Genomic DNA, 22,005 nt, shown 5'->3' on the forward strand with positions numbered 1-22,005 from the left:
CTAGTTGCTAGAGCCATTTTTAGAAAACAATACAACTGAACTTCATTATTTACATCTACGAACTGGAAAATTTTCGGTTTGTTTACTATTAATCTTCTTCGGATCTATGCTCTACGGTCCGCCAATAGGAGGATTCATGTTTATGTATTAGGGTGGAAAGCGGTCTGCGGAGCGGGGACAATAAATGAGGGAATGACGTTTGAAGGTTCGTCTCTTCTTCCTTTACAATTCGGCATCTACTGCACTATTCCTCTGATCCGCTGCGCCCGGTAATTCGCATCTGGGTGATTGGGAGACACCACCGAGAGACGTGACGTGCTGGAATACTTGCCCTCATCCTACTCCCCGTCCACACACCAGCCTGGTGCGGCTGAACCCCTCCAAGTCCACCTGCCCCTCCCTCAACAATCACAACAGCCACCATGTCGCGCCATCGCGTAAAGGCTGTAGCTTACGATGATGATGATTTCGATGATGATGGATATGACTCACCAGATCCCGAAGAACAGGAATTCCTCGAACAGTGTACTGCAGAGGTGTTGAGTCAACTCCTCGCGGGGTCGCCTTCTGTAACGGCCTCGCGGGACGAAGTTCAGGAAGCATTATGGCACTACTATAACGATGTGGCAAAGTCTGTGAACTACTTAAGAAGTGAGTTTGACGAAAGCTATGCAGATGGACGAATGGGCGTTGCTGTTCAACGGGATAATCGATGAGGTGGCATGGACGCTAATTGCGATGGCTTGGTTAGATAAGAAAGCTAAGGAAGTGAAGAAGAAGGAGAGCACGTCCGCTCCGGCTGCGAAGGCGAAAGGTAAGCGTGATCACTTTTGTTTATACAACTTGCCCCATTCCCCCATGGGCAGGCTCGAGTCTCCAGCGGAATCCCCTTTGTCGCACCTTTGCGATAGTGGTGAGTGTACCCTGTCCCTCGGTTTTGGCTGGTAAACTGACTCCAAATGGAAGCTCGAGAATGTTCTAACAGGTTTTCAGTGCCTGCATACCCTTTACCTCCTGATCTGGCTCCGCAAGAGCCCCCACATTTCTCCGCCGCAGACTTCTTCCGCGACTCACCGTGGCTCAATGTCCCGGTGCATCGTAAGGCCGATATTCTCATAGAGCCTCTTTATCCTCGGCTTGGACTTCTTGGTGGGTCTCCTGAATCTGGTGGAAAGGTTTCGAAACTAGCTGCTTTGGCTGCTGCCCGCAAGAAAAAGGAGGGTGACAAGGCTTCAACTACGGCCCCTCCGCAGAATGCTGAGGTGGATAAGACACCAGCGCATTCAACGGAGCAGAAAGGCGCTTCTTTATCTCTCCGTGAAAGGCTTGCTGGCAATGGGAAAACACAAAAGCCTGAGGGTGCCCAATCGCCGCGTCCTTTGGGAAAGTTGTCCCGTCTCGGGAGCCATTCACCCCAGAAGAAGCCGTCTCCTGAGCCAGTCAAGCAGAATGGGACGTCGCCGAATAATTTAGCAAATGTACAACAAGAGATTACTGCAGAGCCTTTGGTCAAAGAGGAAGAAAAAGAACAGCCTACTGTCAATATTCGCGCCTCGCCTTCTACTTTCGCTAGCACTATCGTTGGGGATGTTACGCGACCAAAGATGACCGAGCCCAGTCCCTTGTTCTCAACCTCTTTGGATCTGATGGAGATATACGGACAAGATCTTACTGAACCCTTTGATTTCACAGGCCCAAGCCAGATGATGTCGTCTTGAACGCACAAAGCTCTGCAAAAGGTTTGGCTATTCGGCGCAAGATCTAGGACCTCTCTCCCTAATAGACGTGCAGGCTTCAAGTCGAAACAGCCTGCTTCTAAGCCGGCTGGCGATAAGAAAAACCAAACCGACCTAGCGGGTGGCATGAACAACCTAAGCGTTGCAGAGAAGGTGACCGTTAAGAGCAAGAATCTGGACGTTTTATCCGAATACCAAAAGTCGAAGCGGAAAAATGCCATGAATTTTGCAGTCATCGGTTTGTTTTCACCCACATTTCTTAACACAGGATTGTGTTGCTAATGGTGGCTCAGGCCATGTCGATGCGGGAAAAAGTACGCTCATGGGCCGCTTACTTGCTGATCTGAAGGCAATAGACCAACGGACCCTTGACAAGTATCGGCGAGAAGCTGAGAAGATTGGCAAAGGCTCTTTTGCTCTTGCCTGGGTGCTGGATCAAGGTTCCGAGGAGAGAGCACGCGGTGTCACTATCGATATCGCGACTAACAAGTTTGAGACAGAGAAGACCGTCTTCACAATTGTAGATGCTCCCGGCCACAGAGATTTTGTGCCGAACATGATAGCTGGTGCTAGCCAGGCCGATTTTGCTGTTCTTGTTATTGATTCAGGCACGGGGAACTTTGAGTCTGGCTTAAAGGGTCAGACTAAGGAGCACGCTCTTCTGGTGCGGAGTATGGGTGTTCAGCGAATTATTGTTGCTGTTAATAAGATGGACTCTGTTCAGTGGAACAAGGATCGCTATGACGAGATCGAGCAACAGGTTTCAGCTTTCTTGACCACTGCGGGATTCCAGGCCAAAAACATTGCATTTGTGCCATGTTCAGGCATCAGTGGTGACAATGTCACAAAGCGAAGCGATGATCCAAATGTGTCATGGTATACAGGTCGTACCCTAATTGAGGAGCTTGAAGCTACCGAGCCTTACTCCCATGCCCTCGACAAGCCATTGCGGATGACCATTGGTGATGTCTTCCGCGGAAGCGTCCAAAATCCCCTTTCGATTTCCGGTCGGATCGATGCAGGCAGCTTGCAAGTGGGTGATCAAATTCTCACGATGCCTAGCAGCGAAACGGCATTGGTTCGAAGCTTGGAAGTGGACGGTGAACCGAGCGACTGGGCTGTAGCGGGTCAGAACGTGGTGCTCAACCTTGCAAACATTGACCCCATCCACCTGCGTTCCGGCGATGTGATCTGCCGTGCCTCTGCGCCTATCGCCAATATCACATCATTCACAGCCAAGGTGTTGGCATTTGAGCATCTGATGCCTAGCATGGTTGACGTTCATCGGGGACGCCTTCATGTGCCTGGACGGATTAGTCGACTTGTCGCAACGTTGGATAAAGGCTCTGGTGCCGCCATCAAGAAGAAGCCAAAAATCGTTGGCCCAGGCTCCGTGGCACGAATCGTCGTGGAACTGGATCATGCTGTGCCTTTAGAGGCGCCTACGAGAATTGTTCTTCGGGCTGGAGGTGAGACCGTTGCGGCTGGGTTGTTGGAATAAGTAATCTTGGAGCGGCTTTGACCTACGTTCAAGGAGGAATGTATTTATCTAGTCAAAGGTCTATATATACATAGAAAATGGAGACTGCAAGGGTCTTGTGTCTTCTACGTACTTCAAGGACCTAGAAACCATCAAACAGGACGAACAAAAGGAAGAGCTTCAATTGGATGATGAGGTCTCACATGCCGAGCCTGCGGGATCTCAGGGTTATTTGAGAACAAAGCTTCAATAACCTCTGATATATATGTATCTTTATACCCCTACATGCCCCAGACAAATTATCCATCACTTAAAGTAACCACTACCTACTACCCCCAAACCAATTTCTATCCCTATTTGTCACGCAGCCCAGAAGACCCTCCACGGAGAAATACCTCGGAGAAATAGCGTGCCACCAACCGCGGACAAAAGGCGGAGTAGATGTGTCAAAATGAGGGGAACGACAAGAAGTATAGGTACTTTTCGACCCATGTTTGCTACTCATGTTTCCATTTCGTCTGGCGCTTTCGGGGCTGGGTTGCATTCGGAGAAATACGTGGTTGTAAATTAAAACTCTACTCTGATACGTGGTATAAAACAGAGAGCCCTACTGGTAATTCTCAGATCTACTCCGTAGTTACAGTAATTGGCCAGCACGAAACGTTAACCTCCCCACGCAATTCTCCGGAGTATATTGGAGCTCTACCAGGGCCCATGGCAAAAGTAACCAATTGGAGAATTGCCTTCCCACAAGCTGAATCCCATGGTAGGAAGGTATGATATGTATGATCCATCCGGATTTCGAGAGCGAAGACGAACGTTTGGAACCCAGAGGCCTATTTATACCATTGGCTGTCTGCTCTCGTTGTCTATTGAATGGTTGGAGAAACAACTAAGGAAACAATATCTATATTCATCATGGGTGCCCTTCGACCAACTTCTGACCCTATGCCCTCCACCCAGACTGTAGCTCTGGTATCCGAGCTGGGTGGAGACGTCGAGTTTCGTGAGGGATATCCAGTTCCTACACCCGGCGAGAATGAAGTCCTGGCGAAGGTTCTGTATACTGGTGTCTGCCAAAGTGGTGCGTTTTATATATATTTCTTGGCTATCGTAGAAAGACTGACACACTTTGATATGGCTTTTATGCACATCTGCTAATCTGCTAAATATTAGACCTCCATACAAAGAACGGCACTGCAGCTGGCCCGTCTGGTGACCCCATAACTAAGATTAAACTCCCCCATGTCGGCGGCCACGAAGGGGTTGGCCGGATTGTGGCACTCGGGCCCGGATGTGGTTCTGATTTAAAGGTAGGGGGTCTTGTGGGAATCCGGTTCTCGAGTCGGATCTGTCGACGCTGTGAGTTCTGTCTCGCTGGGACGGAACAGTATTGCGTCAAGAGTACAAATCATTTGCACCATGAGGATGGTAGCTTCCAGGAGTTCATTGCTCTTGATGCGGATTATTTGACGATCTTACCGGATGATATTGATCCGGTGGTCATTGGGCCGGTTTTATGTGCTGGCGTCACAGCCTATAAGGTTGGTGGTTCTGCTATGTCCCTGTTGTTACCGCTGAGGATGCTGATATCCCACGCAGGCGGTACTAAATGCTAATATCAGGGCGGGACACTGGCTGGTCGTTGTTGGTGCTGGAGGTGGCCTTGGGCATTTGGCTGGTGAGTCGTCATAATTGGAGCTATATGTATTGATATAATGCTAAATTGAACAGTTCAATACGCAAAAGCCCAAGGAGCATTGGTCATTGGTGTTGATGCCGCAGACAAACGCGACTTTGTCCTTCGCCTCGGAGCTACTGAATTTATTGACTTCACCTCGGCCGACCCCGTCCAGCGCGTTCATGAAATCACCGGGCTTGGGGCGCACGCAGTAGTAGTTACAGCTGGAAGCGCAAAGGCTTTTGCTCACGCCTGCGAAATGCTACGTGTCGGCGGAACACTGAGCTGTGTTGGCATTCCTCCAGGCCGACCGGTGCTGGAGACACCAATCTGTACCATCGTGATCAAGGGACTTAAGATTACCGGAAATCTTGTAGGCTCACTGAAGGAATGTATGGAGGCTGTCGATCTCGTTAGGCGTGGTGTGGTGAAACCAGAGATTAAAGTCCGCAAGTTTAAAGAGCTGCCTCAGGTATATGAGGAGATGGAGAAGGGTGATATTGCAGGAAGGATCGTGCTACAGATATCGGAGTAGCCACCGTCATCTCTCGCACTGAGAACACTCTGTGTGTCGACTAATCATGAACTCTCATTGAGACCTTGTGAAATGAATACAGCCGTATCATATATGGAGCGGTCCAGATACTCATACATAGTGCTCTCGTCATCCGCTATTTGTTCATCATAAAATCTTAACAACCGAGCAGGTGCTGTTACCAAAGCTTCCGCAGTCTTCGCATGCAAGATAGACTTAAGCATAGCATCCTGCTCTAAAAATGGAAGAAGCTTTTGGTACAAAGCATGCAAAAAGTCCTGAGGCCCTAATCGAAGCTCATATGATGAAACTGAGGGCGTATACAACACGACATCAGCAAGTGAGTTTGTTACTTCGAAACACTTCAATAACTGCATTTATGTTACCACCACCGTCGCCATAGAAAGAGGCTAACATACCTGATCACGACCCAGAGGCAACAAATCAAACTCGGAGAAACCTTGTAATGAATACAAGAGGTCCCGACTGACACGGGTTGGGAACTTGAATGTAAGAAGCTCGGAGTACGCTTTGGAGGATAACATCTGTCGAGACAATGCTTCCTGCCAGATGATAGTCCTCATCCATTCCTTAGTAATGCAGTAGTCCGCCATCCGGACAGATGCTCTGCCGCCCTCTCCTAGCGCAAGCATAGACAACGCCGCTTCCGTATCCGTAAGGCAATCGGTCGAGATTACATCAGGATTCAAAGCACCGGTACTCCGCTTGAGAGAGACGCTATCAAAAGCTGCGAAGAGTTTAGCTAGCTCCAGTAAGCCTTGAGCATGCTCATTGCCTGCTGAATATATTCCCTCCGGTAAGCGAATCGGGCTCGTATACGATGGTAAGAGTCCGAGATGCATTGCATAGCCCCTGAGAAGATCAACATCCAGCGTTACCCACGTACGCAAGGGTGACTTTACCTCTCCGAAACCCAGAGAAGAGTGAACAAAATATCCTCATTCGCAATGGCTTCATCACCACCAGCCCTTGTCTCACGGTCCCATTCATCTAACTTCAAAAGCCTCGCGCCAGAGATAGCCTCCTGTATGAACATCATCGCCGAGTTCCGCTTATTGATCTTCGCATGATACACATGCAAGAAAAACGAAACAAGAATACTCTTCATGTCGAGATTTTCTCTATAATTGCTCTCCTCACGCAACCTCATGCACTCACTCGCCATTGCAACACAATCAACAACCTGTCCGTCATCGGTCAATGGTGGGAGCTGCAGTTGCGCCATCGTCGCCGCGCAAAGCGCCGTGGCGAGACAATAAACATCAGTGTCATGGCCATCGTCGTCGTCCGCGAGTCGCCGCAAAAGCACCTCCGCATCAATTACTGGCCAAACACTGTACGATGAATGCTGGTACCAATGCACCACCGTTTCGAGAACTGACCGAGAGATCGTCCTATGTCCAACATGACTTTCGTTCGAAGCACCGACATTCAACGAAGTAGAAGCATCCGTCCCCGAAACAAAGCTCACAGAATCGATTTTGCCCGTGTGACGTCTAACTTTGGGGCCTCTTCTACGCGCCGGTTTCAGGTATGTGCATTTCACCTGTTTTGGGGCACTGCGGCATGTGTCGCAGGGCCAGGCGCCGCTGCACTTAACTTTGCGGGTAATGCATTCGTCGCAGGCTCGCTTGGTGAGTTTCGGGCGCATGGAGTGCGGAGTATGTGATGGTAAGAGGTTCGGTATGGCTGTAGTGGAGAACGGGGGGGGATGATGTATGGAAAGTGTATGCGGAGAGAGTGTTGGGGGTGAGGGGAAATTGGTTGCCGGTCACTGGACCTGTGCATGCATGCATCTAGACCGTCGACTATGGGATTTAGTGCTTATTAGAATACTCTTCGTTGAAGCTATATCAAATGCCGATCGCTGTGAGATTTGATTATTAATGCTATTGCAGATAGATAACTATAGCTAACCGAAAAGGTATACTATGAAATTGATGGTGTGATCCAATATGTTGTAGTATTTATAGATGCTAGTCCTAAGATCCATAGAGTCTCTTAAAGGACACACTGGATGCTCACACAAAATACACATACATTCTTGTTCCTCCAGTCTTAGCCATACTATGTCTATCTATTGGCATCGACCGGTATAAATCGAAATCTGTGATTTCTTAGTCTACACATACCCCCAGCTGAGTCTCTGCGAAGATCTATACCGCTCAGTCACCAATATTGCCCATCGAGGGTTAGAATGACATAGTAAGTAGCTATATATCAACAAAACCTGCCATCTGGCAGACCTAAATCAAATTCGAACATATCGATATCCCCACATAAAACAATTCACAGAGACATGGAAGAGAAACGATCCTATACTATGCACCATTTCGAAGGCTGCTTCTCTCTACCACAGCGCTAAGCTCTGAACTAAGAAGAATCATGAGGTCCAAGTGCCGTCTCTCGGTGGAGGTTAATTGACGAGTATCCATTTTTCGGAGGATCACGGGGGTATCTTTCAGAATCCTCATACATTCCGGATTATCGAAATCGAAAGGTTCGGTGATGATCTTGCATAACAGATTCAAGATCGCCGAAAGCAGATAGAAACAGATGAACCTGATGGTAAGTCAGATTCACATTCTAGAAAAGGACAGGGCCTCGGGCCTACATACCAGAAAATCTCTCGAGTTAGTATAAAGCGCGTGGCACACAGGATTTCCAGAGACGAAACACTCGCTCGAACTGATAGATTGAGGCCTGACCGAAGAGCCTCGGTCATGGGACCGCAGGGTCGGCATCGGCTGACAGCTTGGTGAATGCATCCTAGGCTGTGGTGATACTTAAGATTGATCAAGAGAAGTTCGACATCTGTAGTCGATTGGGTGGGAAGATCGGAAATGTGGAGGGTAGGTCGACAGGCCCTAGGTATTGAGAGTCGCCATTTTTCCAGCTCATCGTCGAGAGCGCGAATAGATCTGAGTATTTCAGTGTCGGATTTCTTGAGAGAATGTGGTTCATAGAGCTCTGAATATACCCCTGACATGACTAAGCTTAGCTTTAAATGGGACATAGAAAACTCTGTACGATGATTCTGAGGGTCGCTTGTAGGGAATAGCTTTGAAAGATACTCAATCGGAGATTCCGCCGCCTCTAATGAAGCGGGTATTAGAGACTCGGCAAGCATAAGAACTGGCGTACCCGTTCGAAAAGACAATTCCTTATCGAGCATGAAGCTGTTCCAATAGAGCGTTCGAAAAGTAGATTCTTTATAACCAGTACACACCGGTGCCACCTTTCCTTCTGGACTCGAAGTGGGTTCAGAAAACCCCATAACTGGAGATAAATCGTTCGCTAAGCGGGCGACAGTGCTCATTAGCTCTCTTGCGAGCTCTAATCTTCCGTGCGAGAAGTGAAATAGAACCTTCTCTATGATTAGCTCATGCAACGAGAATATCATTTAATGCCAATGGTATCAGAAGCAGATGCTAAAGGGAAACACTGACCAGGGCATACTTACAAGTAGCAAAAGAGCTTGTAGCTTACCGATACTATGTCCTAGATCATGGACTGTGGAGAGCAGGCTTTCAGCCTCAAAGGCACACCGTTCGCCATTGACTGGATATAAAATATGTTCCCTGCGATCTGTGACGGAGCAAAAGGCAACGAAGGAAAGCACAAGAGCTTTAGCAATGGAGAGAGCCTGGGGAGATTTCTCATTTGGAGGAGAATAGGCGGTCTTCACTGAATCTTCCAAGAGGGACATATCGGCAATAGGGTAGATCAGGCCAATTTTACCACACTTGCAGAATGCAATGCATGCTTCACTGACGAACCTATCGGGTAGTTCGACGGAGTTTCCGTCTGACTTGAGGTCTGCTCCCTCTGAGGTTGAGTGATTAGGAAAACTCGCCCAGGGGAGGCCAAATGACAAAAGCGTCTGAAGAATATCAGAGGTCCCCCGGTGAGACTGAATCCACCTTTGTCCCATTGTGGATAAAACCGGGATCCCGTAATATCGAAAGAATGCGCTGTTATTGTCTTGAGCGTTCAGGCCCCCGGCATAACGGCCAAGCTCATGACCTTCAACAGCTTGATTCCGAGGCAGGGGATGGCTCGCATGACCATCACAAGAGGTGCTTCTATCTGTTCATAGCATTAGCTGTTGCTATAGACGACACCTAGAAACTTAATCTCTACTCACTCGTCTCTGATCGACGGCCACTATCGAATACTGAGACATAGTCGTCAGGAATCTTGGCACGTGTGTTTTTATGTGTATATTCAGAGCTACCAGCGTTATATTAGTCGTGTTGGAGGCAGCAATAATGTAGAATAGCATGATGGGTTGCTCTACTCAGATAAATCATCTGCCCTTCGTTTCCGTCGACGATCTATGCTTGTATATGTGCATTCTAGCCCTTGGTGTAGACACCACTCGCATTTGGTGGCGTTGCTCTTCTCAACGCATTTAATCTACGATCAAATCAGCACCTCCACCATACCTTTAAGTGAACTGTTGCGGGCGCCGATAACACTTGCTCACCTTACGCGAACAACAAGAATCGCAAGCCTTCCGCGGTCGCCCTCTTTGGGCGTCGCGGGACCGGGGACTCATGTACCGGACGACGAAGCGGTCGAAATATAGTACCGGCGGAGTGATTGGCTATAGAACCGGTATTCGTTCCCCTTCCGCCGGAAGACGCGGATCCACGGCAGAGTTTCGGCTTGCCTTGATCAGTTGGGCCTCATACCAATGTCTCGGTTCTTAATTTCGGAATGGGACGTCTCTATCCATTGATACCGACCAACTCGGCATATCAATCGACACGGGATGTCCGTGGACCCTTCATTGGAAGACTGGGCTTTTCAGCAGACTATTCCTCATCTGGTCGAGCCAAGTGATGACCCAGAGACAAGAGTGGGCACATCGCCTCGTGAAGACTTGGCGACTAGAATTGGTAAGGGCTGTCGGATAAGTGTGTATATGCCGTCACTATAGTTCTCTGCTCACACATGTTGCTCTAACATATGTCGCATATCCCGAAGTATCGCAAGCCCTTCTGCAAGTCAACAGGATCTAAATCTCAGGACTATTTCATCCTGGTCAACCCAATCCAGAAACAGACATAGCCTAACCGCTAACCAAAGGCGGTCTAGTACCGAATCCACCCAACCATTGGGAAGGTCCATCCAGCACGACGTCTAAATCTCCTACGGAACCGACGTCATGAGATTTAAATCGATTAGGATGACATCCCCACCCAGAGTAACTATATAAAATATAATGGTCTTGCAAATTTTCTTAATCACTGAAATTCAACTCTCAAATATACTCTACCAGATTTGTAATTGAACAAACTACACTCCCAAAATGGAAGACAGGCCCGTCGCACCCGCGAGCAAAGATGTAACTTGCCCTACAATTCCCCACTACGCTTCCCTCTAGACAAAGTTTACAATGAACACATACTAACGCAAGAATCGCAGCTCCGCGAACTTACTGCTCAAGAGTCCTCCGCCGCAGTAATCTTCCCCTCATTCACTTCCGAAACAGCCTGGTCTCTTGGTCTCGCGCTCCGGTCCAGGATTCTTTCCCTCCCGGCGGATCAACGCAAGCCGGCTCTCATCTCTATCGCGCTCACCGGCGGGTCCGAGCCACATGTTGTATTCCAAGCCGCGACGGAACCCGGGACCTTCGCCGATAACGAGGTGTGGGTGCGACGGAAGCGCAACACCGTGCTGCGGTGGGGGGTGTCGAGCTGGCTGATGCGGAATAAGATGCTGACGAGCACTGGCTTGGGGGCGGATCAGGTGGAGGGGGCGTTTGTGACGAAGCATGCCTTGACGAGTACCGGTGGTGGAGGGGCAGCGGATGACTTCGCGATCCATGGTGGGGCGTTCCCTGTGCGGGTGAAGGGAGTTGATGGTGTTATTGGTGTGGTGGTTGTTAGTGGATTGAAGCAGGAGGATGACCACCAGGTCGTTTTGGAGACAATTCGGGAGTTTATCCAGCAAGACAGCCAGTGATGGCCAAGAGTTGTATAGCTGGTTCACGAGCGACTCCGTGTGTATATAGTGTGTACTAGGGAAATCGGAATTTACGAAGTCTTAGCTTAATGCCTGTTGTTTTTGCTCCACTTACCATTATACCCTCTGCTAGACACTGCTTAATTCCCTCCTCATAAGTGCAGTCGGGACTGCTTTTAGAACGGTACTACTACTAATTTAAGAAATGGTGCCATTCGGGAGATCTACCCTAGTTTTTACTGATGGAGACACATTTACGTCTTGGGATGGAGAATGTTGTGATTGAAGCTAGTCAGATAATATTCAAGGTATCATGCTATTCCCGTCACCTCATGTATCGAGGTCTAATAAAAAATGATTCAAACCAGCCAATAAAGCAAAGTAAAACTCCATACATCCCTCTAAATAATTTTACAGTTCGTCATGCCCAGAAGGCTCGTCATCCTCATCAGCCGGAGCAGAGCCATAGAGCTTGCTGGTGATGGGGTAGGCCACGTTGGACAGCTGCTCCTTCTGCTCCTCAAAGTCCTCGGTAGTGGCTTCGGCAGCGTTGTCCTCGAGCCAGTCAGTGACCTCCTTGACGGCGTCCAGGATGGTCTGCTTGTCGTCCTCATCGATCTGGCCACCCAAGCCGTTCTCATCGTTGACCTGGTTCTTCAAGCTGAAGGCATAGTTCTCCAGAGAGTTGCGGGCCTCGATCTTGCCCTTGATGGCCTTGTCCTCTTCGGCGAACTCCTCGGCCTCAGCGACCATGCGGTCGATCTCCTCCTGGGAGAGACGACCCTTATCGTTGGTGATGGTGATAGACTCAGCCTTGCCAGTGCCCTTGTCGCTGGCGCTGACCTTCAGGATACCGTTGGCGTCCAAATCGAAGGAGACCTCAATCTGGGGCACACCACGGGGGGCGGGGGGAATGCTGGTAAGCTCGAACTTGCCGAGGAGGTTGTTGTCCTTAGTCAAAGAACGCTCTCCCTCATCTATGATCAGTTAGTATGGGTCGCTATAGCATGTCGGATTAGAAAGTAAACTTACAAACTTGGATAAGAACGGTAGGCTGGTTATCAGCGGCGGTGGAGAAGATCTGGGACTTGCGAGTAGGGATAACGGTGTTACGGGGGATGAGCTTGGTCATAACACCACCGGTGGTCTCGATACCGAGGGTAAGAGGGTTGACGTCCATCAGAACGACATCTTCAGTACCAGCCTCGCCAGAAAGGACACCACCCTGGACGGCAGCACCGAAAGCAACAGCCTCATCAGGGTTGATACCCTTGCTGGCCTTCTTGCCACCGAAGAACTCCTCGAGAAGAGCCTGGACCTTAGGGATACGGGTAGAACCACCAACAAGGACAATGTCGTCAACCTCGGACTTCTTGACCTTGGCGTCCTTGAGCACCTGCTCAACGGGCTTGAGGGTCTTCTTGAACAGATCCATGTTCAGCTCTTCGAACTTAGCACGGGTGAGGGTCTCAGAGAAGTCCTCTCCGTTGTGGAAAGACTCAATTTCAATGCGAGTAGACATCTGGGAAGACAGAGTACGCTTGGCCTTCTCGACTTCGCGCTTGAGCTTACCCATGGACTTGAGGTCCTTGGTGATGTCAACGTTGTTCTTCTTGTTGTACTGCTTGACGAAGTAGTCCATGACACGGTGGTCAAAGTCCTCACCACCAAGGTGAGTGTCACCAGCGGTAGCCAAAACCTCGAAGACACCGTTGTCAATGGAGAGGAGGGAGACATCGAAGGTACCACCACCAAGATCATAGACGATGACCTGGCGCTCATCACCAGTCTTATCCAATCCGTAGGCGATAGCGGCGGCGGTAGGTTCGTTGACGACACGGAGAACGTTGAGGCCAGCGATGGTACCAGCGTCCTTAGTAGCCTGTCTCTGGGCGTCGTTGAAGTAGGCGGGGACGGTGACGACAGCGTGGGTGACAGACTTTCCGAGGTACCCCTCAGCGATTTCCTTCATCTTTCCAAGGACCATGGCGGAAACCTCCTCAGGGGTGAAGGTCTTGGGGCTCTTGTTCACGTCAACCTTCACGACAGGCTTGCCATCCTTGTTGACAACCTTGAAGGGGAAGTTCTTGGTGTCCTTGGTGACGTCCTTGTCATCAAACTTGCGACCGATCAAACGCCTGGAAAACATTAGCACACCGATTCATGCGTACGAGCTAACCGAAGAAACTCACTTGATATCAAAGATGGTCCTAACAGGGTTGGCAGCGTATTGGTTCTTCGCGGCATCACCGACCAGACGTTCCTCATCGGTGAAAGCGACGTAGGAAGGAGTGATACGGTTTCCTTGGTCGTTGACAAGAATCTCGACCTTTCCGTTCTGCATCACACCAACACAACTGTTGAACGAGTTAGTCATTGTAACGCACGACGTTGTTTCCCTGTTGCAGAACGTACGAGTAGGTGGTACCCAAATCAATACCAATTACAGTTCCATAGTTGTCTTGTACGGAGTCCTCCTGAGCGTGTGCGGTACCGAAGAATGCCAGGGGTGCGATGAAAACGAGGAGAAGGTAGAAGATGGTGGTCCAAGCAGTGAACGGCTTGGCCGCACCGTTGCGACTCGAAAGTCGCGCCATTGTGCCTATGTGTATATCGAGCGGTGGTCTTTGCTAAGGGGCACGCGCGTAATTATCGGGAGGCGTGTTCGTACTGTGCTTGGTGAATCCCTTGCGCTTCAATACAGTTTCCTGTATTCAAGAAAGAGAAGCAAAGAGAATTAAAAGAAAACCCAACCACAGGCGACAGAATGGAAGGGGGAGGAAGGGAAAGTTGAGGCAAAAGAGAGAAGTTGCTGAAAGAAGGACGTGAGAGGAAGAGATCAGCTTTTTTAAAATGCTTGAGGCCAGAGAAAAGGACAGCATGGCTGGTACGGCCATCGCTCTGCAGGTTACTCCTCGCAGTGTGATTGGTGCGTCGGCGTTCAGGGACCAGGATGACTCATCCACCGTGGCCACCGCCCTCTATTCTGCCGGCGAAATCGCCCCAAAGTGATCATGGATCTTCTGCAGGCGGTCCACCGAACATACTAGAACCGGGTTTCATTGGCTAGAAGCCCCTGTTAAGTAATCCTTTTTGCTTTGCCCTATTTTTTAGCCCCCCGGCCATCTGCTCAGGGCTCATTCAGGATACGTGGACAAAGGACCTACTTCGTCGACCTCCAATTGTACAGTAGCTTGAGTACAGCATGTACTTTCCATATCTCAAGTTTCCCAACTGTAGTCATAGTGAAGTCATGACCTCTGCAGTCTAATGACTCGCACAACATGCCTACACGTGGCCACATGTTGGTACTATCTGCTTGTTGGACAAGGAGTATGGCACCCCCATTCAAACTATGGATCGTAACAATATCATCCTTGGTGCTTAGTATCACATCTCCATGGCAAGCTTCTCAATGGACTATAGACAATGGACAAGTCTATCAGTCGACATCTCATGTACTGTACCCAGCCCTTGGGCAAATGATATATCACATGTATGGAACTTAGTCTAGAGTCCATCATCCTATTACAAGTAGTCTCAGAGGCAACTTGCAACTGTCTGGAGAACCATTCATAGCCACTGTATCATTCTCCTTAATCAGTATATTCAGCCCGCAATTTGTTTTACCGTTGTTTCTATAAAGTTCTCTGAACAATCAAGGCAAGCGTGGTAGCAAAATATAAATTTTGGGGGCCAGAGGTTCAAAGGAGATGGGAGGGAAAAAGCAAGTCGATTGATTATATGACATTATTCGAAGAGTTAACCAAGCATATGAATTCTTTTTATAGATAGACTTTGAAAACGTTCTCCGTGATCTGTGTAGGGTTCTTTGTCGAACAAAGCATCGGTCACGCGGTCTGTCATGTCTGAAAAGACCAGCACATCGTGATTCCTGCTTGGCAAACATGAAACGGAAGAAATATGAAACAGTATATCGAAGTTTCGGGTCAAATTGTCTCGAAAGAAAAATAAATGAAGAAAAAGTAAAACAAAGGTTGACGATACAGAGGTCCTAGACTTCTCTGATAGTTATTTGAGGAGACATTTTTTTTGACTACCGCGTGCGTGATCTTTGTGTTGCATCTTCACATAGGGCTATTCCAAGGCTGATCAATTACTATTTCAGAGAATCAAAGAGTTTGCCTTTTACATCGCCCATCACAGATCATCTAGTATGATATTTTTGGCACATTATGAGTAGAACAGCCTTTGTTACCGACAACAGTGACCAATTTAAGCGCATTAACCCCCAAGATATTCGCCTAACCAAAGTATAATTGAAACAAACAAAAACACGGGTGGATATCATCGAATCAATCATAATCATCAGAAAGCACAATGCAGGATTACATATGCATAATCAAAGAGCTATACCCACATCTTCCCTTGTCTGAACTCGCGGAACCGACGAATCGGGCTTTCTAAGTTCACTGCCCCGTCTCTCGCTACCAAATGCCTCGATGTCATCCCTTTCGTGTCTGCGACTGCCAGGTTCGTACTGGGTCTCCGGAAGAAGGACTTCGCCAGTCCTGGCCCGCTTCTGTAGCCAGTAGTTTCGCATTCGATCAAGCGCTGTCTTGAAGTCGTCGAGGATGACGGTGTCACAGAGACATTTGAAGATAAATGATAGCTGCTCAGATGTCATTCAGTAGCTATCCACCTGAGGATGATCCGAGGTAGAGAGCTTACCTTCCAGAATGGTTCAACTCCGGTAGGGAGCGTATGCGCCGGGAAGGCGTTCAAAACGACACACGTATCGATGATTATGAATGCAATGGAAAGGCACATTGATGCTAGCATAATCCCGAACCGCGGGCTCACAGTCACCAATTCTATAATGCCAAAGTTGTACAAGCGCTTAATAGTGTAGAAGAGTGAACAGGTGGTGAACACCCACCAGGGGTCTCTGCCAATTGTTTAGCATCATATGGATGGAAGTGGGAAGAGAGTGAGATTACCGGAAGAGAGGCTCCATTGGCCGTGTCGTGAGGAAGATCTTGTTAATATTGTTGAAGTAGGTGAAATTGGCGTAGATTTCCACCACCCAGTACGGCTGGACCAGCAGAACCGTGATGATATAAGCTTGTGAAACCCTGCGACTCAGGAATGGCTTATTCTTCATCCACGCAATGACATTATGCAGAGTCCAGGACACATTCAGTCCGATAGCACTGCAGGAAAGGTACCAGCCGTAGGCGGGTTCTTTGGGGAATATGAAGGTGCCGTGGGCCATAGCGAGAATAAGCTGGATGGCATCGCGACTCGTTAGCACTCCGCGCACAGAGAACACAGTGGAAACGTGGAAACACTAGGAGATCCCAAGTCAATCACCTCAAGATCAAAGCATACCTCGGCAAAAATCAGTTTATGCAACAGAATGTGTCTCTTCATATTCGCAAAGGTCACCGCGGCCATCACCACCAGGGAACCGACCATCAGGCCCTGTCCCCAGGCCTCCAGGACAAGATCATCAGGATCTGTGGGCCGGGTGATACGATCTCCGGACGCAGACATTGAGAGGGGCGACGACCATGACCAAGCTGTGAGTTTGAGATTTGATCGTCAAGCTTGCAGTGCGCGCGGAAAGAATGGAGGATGTATAGTTATAAAAAGAGAATTCATGGTGTAAGCATGGGCACGTGCGGGTTGGAACGTGGGAAGAAATATGGTTTCTGGGGTGCAGGAAGTACAGTGACTAGTGTCGGTAGGTAGACCCTCGACGAGGAACTCCTGTGGTACGAGGCCAGACGTATTCGTACTAATTGCGGGGATTGTCGTACGTCCATTAATTTCCACCGGTTAATATGGTGCGACAGCCAAAGCCTAATTCCTGGACGACGAGAAGTTTTCCCGACCAGGTGAGGCTAGACCGTTTAAATGCCTCGTACCGGTCATCTTGGCCAATGTGGGAGTCGCCATGTCTCCGTTCCTGGTGGAGGTTCCTGCTCCTTTTCTCATCGGGCCAGGCGTCCCTAGGTTAGGGCGAACACTAAATTTGATTCCCGAACCTTGATCGAGCCAATTGGTTCAACTCCGCAACCCTTAGTCTGTTCCAGGTGGCTCGAGTCACCCGAAGTTTTTCGATTGACCCGATTTGTGACCGAGGTGCGAAGGGAAAGGAAAAAGCCTTGGTCCCATGCGGGCTTTTCTCCACACCCGTCGACGGAACCCAGATTGAGCCACCCTGTGTGGACTGCTCATTTACGACGTGCATGTTCCAACGGTTTTGGGCACAGGGGTCAAGGTGTTAGATTCAACTTCTACACATTATTGGGATTCCCCCTTGAAGCATTTAACAAAACTTGATCTCTAACCAGTCCCTCCTGAAGAGTACCGATTCTGAAATCGCACTGCCAGCAGTCATGTGGACGTGCGTCCCACTCATGGTCGCACTGTGGCGTCAATTTCTCCCTTTTCTACAGCGAGATTGGCCTTCTCTGGAGGGTCACCTCCCCCAAAGACTTCTTGCATTTCTTCGAGCGAATGGTTGGATGTCTGAATAGAGAACAGATCATTAGCTGGTGCTCTTTCTGCTTTCGAAACGGCCGAGTCACATCCCAGAGCTTGGGGAATGGCCCCCTTAGGCGAGAATGAACGAAGACAAAGAAATATACTTTAGGACATACCTCTTTGAGAAAGAGCCATGAATACACGACGATTGCATAGTTGAAAATCGCAAACATCAGGAACATTCTCCATTTGATGTTCGTTATGGCGTGTGGCGTTATCTGCGACATCATAAAGTTGAACAACCACTGCGACGCAGCACCGACGGCTACTCCCACTTCTCGTGTGCGACTAGAGAAGATCTCACCAACATACAGCCACGGGAGAGGCCCCCAGGACATATTGAAACTAAACGCCTCCGCATAGGTCATGATAATCATGGCGATCCCCGCTTTCGTTGGCGCAGAGTCGGACCCGCCCGATTGTGTAGGATGGGTCGCCAGAACACATGCAATGATGAGCATGAACGAACCCATTGCGAATGCCCCAACCATGAACGGAACTCGCCTTCCAACACGGTCAAGAACAAATAGTTGAAATATACATACTCCGACTACCTTGACCACGCCAAAACAGCCTGTCACTAGTTTAGCTTCGCCCTCCGCTCCCACGGCTTCGAAGATCTGATTGGCATAGTAAGCGAGTGATGTGTTTCCCGTCAACTGGGCGCATAGCTGAATTGTAAAAGCAATGAAGATACGGTAACGATTCACTGGTAAAAGAAGCTCGCGGATGGTGAAACTCTCCTTGATCCGGGACTCTTCCTCAATTCCCGCAAGGATTTCATCAAATTCCTTTTGGAGCTCTTCGGTTTCTTCACCTCCACGAACCCATTTCAATGACTCCCAAGCTTTATCTTTCTTTCCCTTTGTGGCGAGCCACCGAGCACTCTCTTTAACTGTGCACATACCGAGTAGAAGCAATGTGGAAGGCAACAGTTGCAGACCCAGCGCAATCTGCCATTGCTTCGTGGCATCTGGCTGGTCCTTTGAAACGGCGTAAGTAACCCAATAGGCAACCATAACCCCTGTGGCAAAGAACAATTGGAAACAGGCCCCGAGTCTTCCACGAATCTCTTTAGGGGCCATTTCTGCTGCATACATAGGTATCAGCGTAGTGGCGGCGCCGATACCAAGCCCGGCAATCACTCTACCAGCGTAAAAGGTCCCCAAGGTATGGGCGTTAATAACCTGTAAGATGGTCCCTACGGTGAAGACAAGTGAGCTCAGAATGAGTCCAGAGCGGCGGCCCAACTTCGAAGCTATAGGCATTGTGAAGAAGCATCCAAAGAATGCCCCCGCCTGAAGAATTGACACCGCGTTGGAATTGACCGTCGTTTGCTGCGAGTTGCCATATCGGAAGTCTCGCTGAAAGGATGGCAACGTGAGGACACCGCCTGCATGGTTGAGTTAGACAAACATTGTGATTCGGTCAAGATTTGTACAGTTGCTTCCAACATACTAATAACACCTGTGTCAAATGCAAACGCAAAAGACCCCATGCAACTGGCAGACGCCAAGTATGTGGCACGGAAGAGGCCGAGCTTGCGACCCATATTGGTTCTGCTCTGAACAAGCCGTCTTCTCGTGAAAGTGGAGCCACAGCGCAAGCTTTCTGACAGTCTTATGAACAAGAAACCAACAAGAAAAGCCAAGCTAGGTGTCATGAAATTTAAAGCCACCGAGAGCGCCGCCAGAAGCTTGTTGACACCCCTTGCGCAACTGCCGCTGCCGCGTGTCGTCTGCACAAGGCTGTGGGGAGGCTAAGGATTTAGCTATCCACTTGAAAAACAAGAGAGCATATTGTATGGCCTCCACGGTGCAATAAGACGCAGTCATGGTTCATTTCTAGGAGCATTATTCCACAAAGAGCAAGTTATCGGCAGATCTGGCTGTTCCCCGCTTGGGACTTGTGATAGTAGGATAGGAGTAGGTCAATGCTCCAAGGCAGGAGTTGGTTCTGATTTGAGTGTTCCGACGAGACTAGTTGGCTGCGGATTGGTCGAATCATGGATTGGATGGCGTGCTTGAGGAGGCTCGAGAGCGTCAGGCCGGAGCAACGCCAGCCGAGATAGTCTAAGATATGTTGGCCGGAGAAGGTTGTATAGTACCTACGTTCATCCTCTATTTGAAAAAGAATGATTATCGAAGCAGACATGCATAACACGACCTTCTCAAATCCGGTGCGGTCGCGGTATTTGATCGCAGATTCACTCACATTCTGAATGTGGAGTCGAATACCCCACAAAAAGGCGATGATCGACATAGATTCCCCATAGAGTAATGGGGTAGAGGTCTCCACTCCGGATGATAGATATTGCTGTTAGGAGATTGTCATTTTGCTAGGCCATAGACAAATATAGAGAATGAGATTTATGAGAGTGTGTATATACCGCCTAGGGCGTCGAAGCACTCCCGCACAGAATCAGCACCGAAAGATTCGCATCGATGGAGCTGCTGAGATCTGTACTTGATCCAATCAAAGACAACGCTATCGGGAGATGGTCCTACTACTACGTAAGGTAGTAAAGTGAATACCATAGATATCTAATAGGAAGGAAGAAATGAAGTGATAGCTCAGGTTGAACGCTTGCTGCTTCCTAATACCAAGTCTAGGTTCCCGATATTCCTAGCCTTAGCACCTTAGGCACTTACGATCAGAAGACCACGAAAGCAAGTTGACAGAAAAAGAAGAAAAAGAGACAACCGATAGAGGGATAATAGAAAAGAGGCAGCAGACAGAGAGAGAGAATAAAAGTAATTAAGATCAATCAGGTTGACTAATATAAAACGACAAAAGCTCACCCTCGTTCTCGCCTCAAATCAAGGGCGTTCTCGAGGGCTACGAAAACCCCGAAGGATTTTACATGTCGAGGCCGGGACTCGAATCAAGGGGCCACGGTTCAGTGGTCAACATACTACTAGTATGTACCACTACGCCATCAGGGCCCCTGCGGTAGTATTAGGACCAAATTTGTTCATCTGTTTGCGTAAGGTAGCCGAAAAGGGAAGGTGCAGTTGCCTGGAATGGGAGGCAGACATGGCGGCCTGGGGCTTTGATCGATGCCTAACGTCATAGCACGGGCTTGAGGTACAAGGAAGAACTACTGCCAGATAGGATACTGAATATACCCGGCTAGATTCTGCCCATAAGTTTCTGAGGGACGTGTGAAATACAAGGAATACATGAGGCGTGAGCATTCACATACAATTCAAGTATTGAGAAAGTATTGGGCTGGTACTTGCTGGTCTAATACTTGCTCATAATTTGATGACGCTCCATTAATTGCCCAGACGAAGCTTAGAGAAGGATAAGCTCGAACGTTGAGAATGAGAAGCGTACTAGTACTTCCATCAAGTATGATTGATATTACTTGGCACAAGAATAAGCTTACCTTAGATAGTGGCTTACGACGTTTAATACGAGGCTGCTACTACGTAACAGTCTGGTTACGTGCAGGGATTTACAAGTCGCTCGCAGGATTTCAACTCCGGCGGTGCTCCGTCTTAAAGCATCGATACGAGAAGTGATCGCCAACCACGACATATCATGTGAAACAAAACTCCATATCATATGCAACAAGTACCACCTGCGTATTACAACCTAGCTATATCTGTAATTGCAAGTGTTTCAAGCTTGATGCCTCAACAGACGATCCAAAACATGAAATGCTCCCTCCCTAGTAGTAGCTTGGAAGTTCCTTTGGCCACATTGCGTACATGGCACATGGTATATAATCTGACTATATGAGTTAGATATCTACTAGTAGCTCTGATAGTATCATGACATAGACTGTCAGATAGCTCTTCAGAGATAGGAGGATACAGGACCATGTATCGATCACTGTGGTGGACATGACCTAAAGAATTCCACTCTGGCAATTAAAGAACTGAATACGAGAGAGGTCGGTCTTACTACGTGAAGCTGACTAGGTGGAGTACATCCATATCTTATGGCATTTCTTGTTCACAGTAGACCAAGGCAGAGGCACCCGAACTAGTCCCTTGTTCCTCGCATGTCTGGTACGTGCATTACTAGTAGTAAGCTAACCGAGATTAGTACGCTCCAC

General features: G+C 48.7%; 9 protein-coding genes across 9 annotated transcripts; 3 read left to right on the forward strand and 6 right to left on the reverse strand.

The window, feature by feature from the left end:
- Positions 1-422: 422 nt before the first annotated feature.
- On the forward strand, positions 423-3,237 carry ANOM_004771 (putative translation elongation factor EF-1 subunit; the record flags this gene model as incomplete). The annotated part of the gene is made up of 6 exons (XM_015550028.1): positions 423-651; positions 752-814; positions 994-1,624; positions 1,693-1,739; positions 1,792-1,974; positions 2,030-3,237. The coding sequence occupies 6 exons, from the start codon at positions 423-425 to the stop codon at positions 3,235-3,237; spliced, it is 2,361 nt and encodes a 786-aa protein (XP_015407713.1).
- An 897-nt stretch (positions 3,238-4,134) lies between these two features.
- ANOM_004772 (zinc-dependent alcohol dehydrogenase) lies at positions 4,135-5,432 on the forward strand (the record flags this gene model as incomplete). Its single annotated transcript, XM_015550029.1, has 4 exons — positions 4,135-4,300; positions 4,393-4,760; positions 4,819-4,897; positions 4,951-5,432. The coding sequence occupies 4 exons, from the start codon at positions 4,135-4,137 to the stop codon at positions 5,430-5,432; spliced, it is 1,095 nt and encodes a 364-aa protein (XP_015407705.1).
- Positions 5,433-5,476: 44 nt separating this feature from the next.
- Positions 5,477-7,104, reverse strand: ANOM_004773 (putative C6 transcription factor; the record flags this gene model as incomplete). Its single annotated transcript, XM_015550030.1, has 3 exons — positions 5,477-5,803; positions 5,852-6,305; positions 6,356-7,104. The coding sequence occupies 3 exons, from the start codon at positions 7,102-7,104 to the stop codon at positions 5,477-5,479; spliced, it is 1,530 nt and encodes a 509-aa protein (XP_015407711.1).
- Positions 7,105-7,774: 670 nt separating this feature from the next.
- ANOM_004774 (fungal specific transcription factor domain-containing protein) lies at positions 7,775-9,387 on the reverse strand (the record flags this gene model as incomplete). The annotated part of the gene is made up of 3 exons (XM_015550031.1): positions 7,775-8,015; positions 8,072-8,820; positions 8,917-9,387. 3 exons carry the CDS (start codon positions 9,385-9,387, stop codon positions 7,775-7,777), a joined length of 1,461 nt encoding a protein of 486 aa, XP_015407706.1.
- Positions 9,388-9,446: 59 nt separating this feature from the next.
- Positions 9,447-9,738, reverse strand: ANOM_004775 (uncharacterized protein; the record flags this gene model as incomplete). Its single annotated transcript, XM_015550032.1, has 2 exons — positions 9,447-9,542; positions 9,601-9,738. 2 exons carry the CDS (start codon positions 9,736-9,738, stop codon positions 9,447-9,449), a joined length of 234 nt encoding a protein of 77 aa, XP_015407712.1.
- A 1,032-nt stretch (positions 9,739-10,770) lies between these two features.
- Positions 10,771-11,426, forward strand: ANOM_004776 (DUF967 domain protein; the record flags this gene model as incomplete). Its single annotated transcript, XM_015550033.1, has 2 exons — positions 10,771-10,806; positions 10,887-11,426. The coding sequence occupies 2 exons, from the start codon at positions 10,771-10,773 to the stop codon at positions 11,424-11,426; spliced, it is 576 nt and encodes a 191-aa protein (XP_015407708.1).
- Positions 11,427-11,837: 411 nt separating this feature from the next.
- bipA (Hsp70 family ATPase KAR2) lies at positions 11,838-14,139 on the reverse strand (the record flags this gene model as incomplete). Its single annotated transcript, XM_015550034.1, has 4 exons — positions 13,842-14,139; positions 13,619-13,783; positions 12,459-13,564; positions 11,838-12,403 (listed from the first exon to the last, which is right to left on the reverse strand). The coding sequence occupies exons 1-4, from the start codon at positions 14,021-14,023 to the stop codon at positions 11,838-11,840; spliced, it is 2,019 nt and encodes a 672-aa protein (XP_015407707.1). The 5' UTR covers positions 14,024-14,139.
- A 1,650-nt stretch (positions 14,140-15,789) lies between these two features.
- On the reverse strand, positions 15,790-16,943 carry ANOM_004778 (uncharacterized protein; the record flags this gene model as incomplete). The annotated part of the gene is made up of 4 exons (XM_015550035.1): positions 15,790-16,059; positions 16,119-16,335; positions 16,388-16,737; positions 16,779-16,943. The coding sequence occupies 4 exons, from the start codon at positions 16,941-16,943 to the stop codon at positions 15,790-15,792; spliced, it is 1,002 nt and encodes a 333-aa protein (XP_015407704.1).
- Positions 16,944-17,810: 867 nt separating this feature from the next.
- On the reverse strand, positions 17,811-19,491 carry ANOM_004779 (putative MFS sugar transporter; the record flags this gene model as incomplete). The annotated part of the gene is made up of 3 exons (XM_015550036.1): positions 17,811-17,924; positions 18,056-19,332; positions 19,398-19,491. 3 exons carry the CDS (start codon positions 19,489-19,491, stop codon positions 17,811-17,813), a joined length of 1,485 nt encoding a protein of 494 aa, XP_015407709.1.
- Between the last annotated feature and the right edge of the window lie 2,514 nt (positions 19,492-22,005).

Source organism: Aspergillus nomiae (genome assembly GCF_001204775.2).
Source record: "Aspergillus nomiae NRRL 13137 chromosome Unknown contig00103, whole genome shotgun sequence".
Lineage (NCBI taxonomy): Eukaryota > Fungi > Ascomycota > Eurotiomycetes > Eurotiales > Aspergillaceae > Aspergillus > Aspergillus nomiae.